At 45.0% G+C, this 10,000-nt stretch overlaps 1 protein-coding gene across 6 annotated transcripts in view; it reads left to right on the forward strand.

Annotated features, from left to right (window-relative positions):
- LOC143295867 (uncharacterized protein CXorf65-like) overlaps window positions 1-10,000 on the forward strand; it is a 50,949-nt gene that overhangs the window by 1,080 nt on the left and 39,869 nt on the right. For 5 of the 6 annotated variants that reach the window (XM_076607527.1, XM_076607529.1, XM_076607528.1 and 2 more), the window contains exon 2: window positions 1,367-1,850. In XM_076607527.1, the coding sequence (XP_076463642.1) occupies window positions 1,709-1,850 (142 nt within the window). In that variant the 5' untranslated portion in view covers window positions 1,367-1,708. Of the gene's footprint in view, window positions 1-843; window positions 1,196-1,366; window positions 1,851-10,000 lie in introns of those variants that run through there. The other variant, XM_076607530.1, reaches the window with a different exon arrangement.

Below are 10,000 nucleotides of genomic sequence, written 5' to 3' on the forward strand. Positions count from 1 at the left end.
CTACGAATATATAAGGTGTTGGGTCGTAGTTGCTGTTTCAAACAATGATAATTTATCACACAGGCTACGACGATATAAGGTGTTGGGTCGTAGTTGCTGTTTCAAACAATGATAATTTATCACACAGGCTACAACGATATAAAGTGTTGGGTCGTAGTTGCTGTTTCAAACAATGATAATTTATCACACAGGCTACGATATAAGGTGTTGGGTCGTAGCTGCTATTTTAAACAATGATAATTCATCACATAGGCTACGATATAAAGTGTTGGGTCGTAGTTGCTGTTTCAAACAATGATAATTTATCACACAGGCTACAATATAAGGTAGGCTCCCTACGTGTTGGGTCATAGCTGCTATTTCAAACAAAGATATTTCATCACACAGGCTACGATATAAAGTGTTGGGTCAGTCGTAGTTGCTGTTTCAAACAATGATAATTTATCACACAGGCTACGATATAAGGTGTTGGGTCGTAGCTGCTATTTTAAACAATGATAATTCATCACATAGGCTACGATATAAAGTGTTGGGTCGTAGCTGCTATTTCAAACAATGATAATTTATCACACAGGCTACAATATAAGGTACGTGTTGGGTCGTAGCTGCTATTTCAAACAATGATGATTCATCACACAGTCTACGATATACAGTGTTGGTTCGTAGTTTCTATTTAGTATGTGTGTAGGCCGACGTACGTTTTCTGGATACAGATTTGTCTACACCTAATTGGACCGCGGGGTTTGCCGTTGAAAAGTTCTAACCGGATTTCAGACACACAAAAGAGTCCGAGGTCATTGGTAAAAGCCACCACTACTCCAGCCGGCACTTAATGTCAGCCAGATTGCCGTGATACCACGAGTTGTTTGAGCTGCGCTGCGGGGGTCTTGTATTTCTCTGTTCGATGCCCACACCGCTGTTCCGCTTGTCAGCTTCGGCAGCGACGCAGCAAAGCTCTTATGAGTTTCAAGTGGACTATCACATTCCTGTTTTCACGCGTTGTTCAGTCTTTGCTTTGTTTAGTTTTCCTGTGTGTGCATTAGACAAGTCCACGTAAAGATAAGCGGGCGACCGGGATAGCGAAAGAACAAACGAGAATCAAAAAAAAAAAAACCCACAACATTTTGGATATATTGCTTGACGTCGCACAACATAGTAAAAAAAAATTTTTTTTAATAAAAAATTCTGGATACAGGTACATCCGGTGTGTGTGTGCCGTGTGTGTGTGTGTGTGTGTGTTTTAATGCCTTTTAACGGCTGTCGGAAACATAGAATCGTGATAGCTTCCATCATTGGATAATGTACAATTATTATGAATATCAGTTATTATTTTCACCTGATCAGAATGTGCAATATTTCTTCACAGTGATTGTGCTTGCATCACGACTGGACGATTGACTCCACACCACTTAGACTGACTGACACACAATGGGTCCATGTGTCACACCAGTTTAGACACAACAACCCGCCACCAGCAACCAACAGCGCCGGCCCGGATAATAAAGAGCTGAACGTGATTGAGATATAACTCTTTCGTGATAACCTAGAAATTTCTCAGCACCTTGAGTAACTTCAGTCTGTGATAGCGACTGCCAAACACGAAAACTTGAAAACTACGCTTTGGGGCATAACTTTAAATACCGTCAGTCAATATTTTTGTGTTTCCAAGTAATTTTTGTTGTGGTGTAGACAGTACCAAGGAGGCAGCATGTACATCATTGTGAAATACGGTCAGAACGAATCTCTGTTGTGCAATCCCAGCTGTGCCGTGGTCAATCTACTGACCAGTATCAAAAGACGGACAGGTTATGGCAATACCAACCTGACCTTGGATCTATCGGATGAAACGGGTAAGTGTGTGTGATATGAGCACCTTATGCTCTGTCTGTCTGTCTGTCTGTCTGTCTGTCTGTCTGTCTCTCTCTCTCTCTCTCTCTCTCTCACATACTCTCTCTCTCTCTCTCTCTCACACACACACACACACACACTCTCTCTCTCTCCTCTCTCGCTCCCACCCCCTCTCTCTCTCTCTCTTCCATCCTTCTCTTCCTCCTCCCACTCAATCTGTGCTTCCTTAACTCATCCATGGATACACCTTCCTTCCTTCCTTCCTTCCTTCCTTCCTCCGTTCCTCCCCCATCCACTTCCTTCCTTAACTGCACCCTTCCATCAATTTTTCTGTTTATCTATCTACCTATCCATCTACCTGGTATCTATCTATCTATCTGGCATCTATCTATCTATCTGGCTTCTATCTGTGTATCTATCTATCTCTGTATGTATATCTATCTAATCAGCTGGACAGTCTGTCTGTCTACATTTTTCCCCCTTTAAATATCAGAGTAGTCTGTTATCGCACTGCTTCATACGAGACTATTCTGAGAGAGAAAGAGAGAGACAGAGACAGAGAGAGAAGGGGACAAGGGAGGGAGAGAAAGAGAGGGGGGGAGGGAAGGAGTTCAACACATAAACGCATTAGGGCGATTAAACCCTTATCGGCCTTTCACAAGAACCGCTTTGCAGGCTTGACAGAATAATGCATTATGTATGTTCGAAGCTTAAAGCACGGCCATTCAACAGCACGCTTGCTTTATGAACAACACGATAACAGGGAATGCCCGCGCGCGTGTGGACACACACACACACACACACACACACACACACACACACACTCATACACGTATGCGCACACATCCACACGCACGCACGCACGCACGCACGTGCGCGCACACACGCACACACACACACACACGCACACACACACACACACACACACACACACACACACACATATTCTATACCTCTCACCCTCTCATCATCCCTCTGTTTTCTTACATGGTCGAAGACACACACTTACAGTAGACAGACACATTGACCACCCCCACCACCATCCACACACACACATGCGCGCGCGCGCGCCCGCGCACACACACACACACACACACACACACACACACACACACACACACACACACACAGAGGCCACACACACACACGCACAGAGGCCACACACACGCACGTAGACACTGAACACAAGAAACACACAACGAGGCCACAGACACATATAGACACACACTTTGACACTGAACACTGACACACACACGGACACACACACACACACACACACACACACAGACAGACAGACAGACACACACACACACACACACACACACACACACACACACACACACACACACACACACACACACACACACACACACACACACACACACACACACACACACACAACACACACACGTCAAACACAGCCACGAAATCACCCCAACCCTCGCTACCCACTTTGCCTCCCCCTTCTCTCTGTCTCTGTCTTAGTCTCTGTCTGTCTGTCTCTCAGACTGAACTTGGATCGCACTGGGGCAACCAGCCCAGCAAGTCAGTTGGCAGTGGCAGTGGCAGTGACAGACACACGCGGGCCAGAGATAAACAGGCCAGGCTCCTTCCATCCTAAACGGTGGACATTTTATTGAAACTATCGTACGTCCACGTCATTAGGTCAACATTATATAGATTTGGGAGTTCAGAGTTAAGGGAGTTCTCTCTCTCTCTCTCTCTCTCTCTCTCTCACACACACACACACACACACACACACACACACACACACACACACACACACACATACACACACACACACACACACACACACACACACACTGATCACATATTCATCCTGAAAAAGATAAATGACTACACCATAAATAAAAGAAATGGGCGTCTCTACAGCCGTTTTGTTGATTTTAATAAGGCATTCGACAATATATGGCATGATACACTTCTTTTGAAACTAAACAAAATTGGGATAGAATTTATCCATTTAATGGAAAATGTTTCCACATTATAAAAGATATATACCAAAATTCAACTGAATGTGGTAAATCAAACGATGGGTTTACAGATTATATCACAATTAAAAAGGGAGTGCTTCAGGGAAATGTTATTAGCCCCACGCTATTCAATATTTTCATTAATGACATAATAGACTCAATACACGATGACACCTCACCATACATCAACGAAGCAACCAAGACTCAAATCCCTTATCTGTTATAATTATGTGGATGACATTGTGATGCTCTCGACAACAAAAGTAGGACTACAAAACAAACTAGACCAGCTACATGAGTATTGTCTGCAATGGGGGCTTAAAATCAACAGGGACAAAACAAATGTATTTTTCACAAAAAACGATCCCAAAATATCAGTGCTCTTTTCATGAGGCGATAACTGCATCGAAACGGCGGATAGACACAAATACTTGGGAGTTATTTTTCATAAGAGTGGAAGTTTTCACCTTGCTGAAGACCACTTAGCCAAACAAGGAAACAAAGCAGCGCATGCCCTGAAACGCAGTGTGCGAGGGAAAGAAGTAAACATGGATGTAATGACGCAACTGTTTGACACTTCAGTCACCCCAATTCTCAGTTACGGCGCTGAGTTGTGGTTTCCATTCAATCAAACTGCGACAAACTTCTCCACGCCCTCTATGCTGTTTAACCAATTTAATGTCTTTCTCTCTGCAAAATGCCCATCAGAAATGTACATGTCAGCTTCTATAGGAGCTTAATGGGCGTACACGAAAGATCAGTTAAGTTACCAGTCCTGGCAGAGTTAGGCAGATGCCCCATTTCTCTGACCGCAGTGTGTCAGGTTTTTTCATTCTGGGTGCACATCATAGAATCAAAAGAAGATAGCTATTTGATAGCATATGATGATATGTTATCGATGAATTCATTGGAAAAAGTTCCTATGCTTAATTTTATCAAAGAGATACTGGTTTCAATTGGATTCTCCCACGTGTGGGATAACCAAGACACACTCAACATTAAGCGACTACAATATTCTGTCATGAATATACTACAGGATGAACGAGTTCAATTTTAGAACAGCACAAAGAACGGGACCATTTCAATGCTCTCCTTTTATTGCAAAATTGCAAACACTTATACATTACAACCTTACATGATCAGCTGCAAATATACTAAACACAGAGGAGCATTATGTCGATTGCAAATAAGTGCACATGAACTTGAAATTGAGCGAGGACGTCACTGCAACTTCACTAGGAAAGACCGGCTATGTAAAGCATGTGGAGTTATAGAGGATTTTCTGGACAAGTGTAGTGCATACTCTGACTTGAGATCTCGCCTGCTTGTGACAGTTAATTCCCAGTCTTCGAATCATTGGCCAGATGGCACTGGCGACACAATATTCCAAAGGCCGAGTTCTCTGTTGCCACTAAGTTATTTCCAACCAGAACTGACAAATTACAAAAATGAATGCTTTAAAGTTCGCAATCCATAACTATGTCTTGTGGAATATCCTGCATGTGCTCGCAATTTCGCAACTTACTGCTTTTTGTTTGCTTGTTGTGTTTAGTTTATCGTGTCCATAATTCCTCTGATGGGTTTTACGACAAGTAAACGAGTTCTGAGTTCTGAGTACACCCATCGAAGAAAACAATTCCTGACCACCACTGTACACTAATTATTGTTCATAGCGACAATTCTTTTCCCGTGGCTTTGCTTTCTGCAGCAACATTTCATTTGGGGCAAAGGCCCGTCACTTGCAGCCACCTTAACTGAATCCTGGGTTATCTTATCATTGATACTTGTCGAAATTATGGTTGATTTCTTATATTTTTTGTTGTATTTGTGCTGTTTGTCATACAGTAAATACAGGTGAGTGCGCGAGAGCGATTGTACATGCATGTGGGGGTAGCAGGCGGTGGGGGGGGGGGGGGGGGGGGGGGGGGAGGCGAGGGACTGAATGAAATGGAATGTATGTGAAATGAGAGAATAACAGTAACTTTATATTGATTATACGTCCAGATGATTAATTTTGTATGCGGGTTCTCTGAATTTCATCAGCTCTTTTCAACAGTCATTGTCTTCGGCATTGAAAACGTCAGAGTGTCAACTCTCTCTCTCTCTCTCTCTCTCTCTCTCTCTCTCTCTCTCTCTCTCTCTCTCTCTCTCTCTCTCTCTCTCTCTTATATTTTGTTGTCGAATTTTATCGGAAATATGTTTTGCTTGCATCTGGGGCTGTTGGCCAAAGTCATTAAAATCATTCAGTGTTCACTGTGCAGTTCTCTCTCTCTCTCTCTCTCTCTCTCTCTGCCTACATTCTCTGCAGGGGATATCTAGGTGCAGTCATGTGCTCACCATGTCTGTCTCTCAGTCTCTCTGTCTCTGTCTCTCTCTGTCTGTCTGTCTGTCTGTCTCTCTCTGTCTCTCTGTGCCTACATTCTCTGCAGGGGATCTCTCTCTCTCTCTCTCTCTCTCTCTCTCTCTCTCTCTCTGTGCCTACATTCTCTGCAGGGGATATCTAGCTAGGTGCAGTCATGTGCTCACCATGTCTGTCTCTCAGTCTCTCTGTCTCTGTCTCTCTCTGTCTGTCTGTCTGTCTATCTGTCTCTCTCTGTCTCTCTGTGCCTACATTCTCTGCAGGGGATCTCTCTCTCTCTCTCTGTCTCTGTCTCTCTCTGTGCCTACATTCTCTGCAGGGGATATCTAGGTGCAGTCATGTGCTCACCATGTCTGTCTCTCAGTCTCTGTCTCTCTCTGTCTCTGTCTGTCTGTCTGTCTGTTTGTCTGTCTGTCTGTCTGTCTCTCTCTCTCTGTGCCTACATTCTCTGCAGGGGATCTCTCTCTCTCTCTCTCTCTCTCTCTCTGTGTGTGTGTGTGTGTGTGTGTGTGTGTGTGTGTGTGTGTGTGTGTGTGTGCCTACATTCTCTGCAGGGGATATCTAGGTGCAGTCAGGTGTTCACCATGTCTGTCTCACAGTCTCTCTGTCTCTCTCTCTCTCTGCCTACATTCTCTGCAGGGGATATGTAGGTGCAGTCAGGTGTTCACCATGTCTGTCTCACAGTCTCTCTCTCTCTGTGTCTCTCTCTCTCTGTGCCTACATTCTCTGCAGGGGATATCTAGGTGCAGTCAGGTGTTAACCATGTATGTCTCTCAGTCTCTCTGTCTCTGTCTCTCTCTCTCTGTGCCTACATTCTCTGCAGGGGATGTCTAGGTGCAGTCAGGTGTTCACCATGGCCCAAGAAGAGAAGTGGCCGTTAGTTTTTTTGCCTGAGCAGTCAGCTGAGCGTAAAACCTGCATTATTATAAAACCCGTTCTGATCCACTGGTCCTTCGAGGTTTCGTTTCTTTGATGCCAAGTATGACGGGCCGTAAACTGCATGTGTGTGTGTGTGTGTGTGTGTGTGTGTGTGTGTGTGTGTGTGTGTGTGTGTGTGTGTGTGTGTGTGTGTGTGTGTGTGTATCTCTGCAGAAAGTTGGCGTGTAAGATGTATATTTGGTCTAGCCGCGTATTTTTATGACTTTACAAGCAGCATAGTTGTGATTATAACGGTGTATGTGTGTGTGTGTGTGTGTGTGTGTGTTTGTCAGTGTGTGTCTGAGAGAGAGAGAGAGAGAGAGAGAGAGAGAGAGAGACAGAGCCACGTAGCCAAAAATAGGCGAAACGGGACAACAGAGTCCAACTGCTGGCGGCACGAGGGAAGAGGAGGCGAAAGTGAAGCTGCTGGATTGGACCTTCACCCCTGTGCCCCCCCCCCCCCCCCTTCCCCTCCCCTTCCACTCCCACCCTCCCCCACCTCACCACCCCACCTCTCCACCTCCCCATTCCCCTTTGTAAAAACAACACATCATTCTCTGTTAACAATCAATTCCCTTGTGAAAAACACCACCACCATTCCTCCTTGTGGGAAACACCATTCCCCCCCCCCAATGAACAGCAATACATTTCCCCTGTGTGCACCATTCCCCTTGTGAACAACACGACCATTCCCCAGCACGACCATTCCCTGTGAACAACAACAACATCATGCCCTTATGAACAACACCATTCCCCTGTCAACAAACAACACAAGTCCCTTGTGAACAACAAACAAACCCGGAACAACAGCCATGCTGGCGCACGGGAAGAGAGCGAAGGAAGCGCTGGATTGGACTTCCCTTGTGCACAACCACCTTCCCTTGTAACTCACCTTCCCCCTACACCACCTACTCCCATTCCCCTTTGTAAAACAACACACATTCCCTTGTGAAAACAACACCACATTCCCCTGTGGGAAACACCATTCCCCATGTGAACAGCAATACATTCCCTGTGGACACCATTCCCCTGTGAACAACAACACCATTCCCTGTACACACCATTCCCCTGTGAGCAACACACATTGCCCTTGTGAACAACACCATTCCCTGTGAACAACAACACACATTCCCTGTGAACAACAACAATTCCTCTGTGAACAACAACACATTCCCCTGTAACACAACATCAATCCCTGTGAACAACACCATTCCCCTGTGAACAACACCATTCCCCTGTGAACAACACAATACCCCTGTGAACAACACCATTCCCCTGTGAACAACACCATTCCCCTGTGAACAACACAATACCCCTGTGAACAACACAATACCCCTGTGAGCAACACCATTCCCCTGTGAACAACACAATACCCCTGTGAGCAACACCATTCCCCTGTGAACAACACAATACCCCTGTGAGCAACACCATTCCCCTGTGAACAACACAATACCCCTGTGAACAACACAATACCCCTGTGAACAACACAATACCCCTGTGAGCAACACCATTCCCCTGTGAACAACACCATTCCCCTGTGAACAACACCATTCCCCTGTGAACAACACAATACCCCTCTGAACAACACCATTCCCCTGGGAACAACACCATTCCCCTGTGAACAACACCATTCCCCTGTGAACAACACCATACCCCTGTGTACAACACAACTGCCCTGTGAACAAAACCACCGTTCCCCTGTGAACAACAACTAAATACCATTTCCCTGTGAACAACACTCTTCCACCTCGCCAGTGATAAACCGAGCAAGCCTCTCGTGTCTCACCCAGGCTGCGAGCATCTTGACCTTGGGTTGAAGTGGCAGTGAATGGTTTATCGTCCAGCTGTGGACGATTTGGATACACATGTATAGGGGGGCTAATGGACAGTGCTGTGTGAGACAGTAAAATGGCATGTGCCTTTTAATAGTATGTCTTTTGCTTCTTCTTCTTCTTCTTCTTCCACTCTGCTTTTTATGTTACTTTATTATTAATTTCTATTCAACTTGTTGATTTTTAAAATTCATTAATCTATTTACATGTCTATTCATTTTTTGATGCAGTGGCACTGATCAGTTCATGTCACTGACTAAAGGCAAGCAAAGACCGCTCCCTGTGAGTTTGCGGATAATAAGCCACAGGGAGACAATGGAGTTCGGTCTTTTTCAATGCACACGGCGGCCGGCGCAGAGTGACAGTCGATTTTTGTCCATGTTTCTAGAAATACGATAGAGTTAAGATTTCTGACTGGTTATCACTATGCAAGCTAAGCAAAAAAATCGAGGGAAACCTCAAAAGAAACACAAGTTTCAGAGAAATAGATTTACAAAGAGCTTAAATGGACACATGTGAGTATGTATTAGTTTCAACAAATAGATCCAGATATGTAATCATAGAGAGCATGCTCAGAGAGTGAGATTCCCAATGAAACTCTGACTCCGACAGTACACTTTCTGTTGTGGAAAACAAAAGGCCGTGATGCTGTGAACACATTTCAAAGAAAATGTACACGAACAGTTTGCCAGTGCTTCATTTTTAAAGCTGGGCATCTGCGGGTACAGCATCGAGCTGGTATTCCAGGAGGTTGTGAACTGGAAAGAAAAAATGTCGTTCTGGTAGCTTCCCCCCCGCACCCCCTCTGCACCCCCTCACTCCCCCATTGTGTTTGATATCTCCGTCCTCTTCCCCCCCCCCCCCCTCCTCCCCACACACACACCTCTTCAACACGCACGTGGCTATCACCTGAGATGAGTGTCGCCGTTAATTAAAAATAAAATGTAACGAACAGCTATTTCTTCTTTGGGGTGGTGGTCGTGGTGTCTGCTTTGGTTTTTATTGCTCCTTTTGATTCACTGAGCTGTGTGAAGACAAAGAGAAGAACC

Source organism: Babylonia areolata, chromosome 21 (genome assembly GCF_041734735.1).
Source record: "Babylonia areolata isolate BAREFJ2019XMU chromosome 21, ASM4173473v1, whole genome shotgun sequence".
In the NCBI taxonomy this organism is placed as follows: domain Eukaryota; kingdom Metazoa; phylum Mollusca; class Gastropoda; order Neogastropoda; family Buccinidae; genus Babylonia; species Babylonia areolata.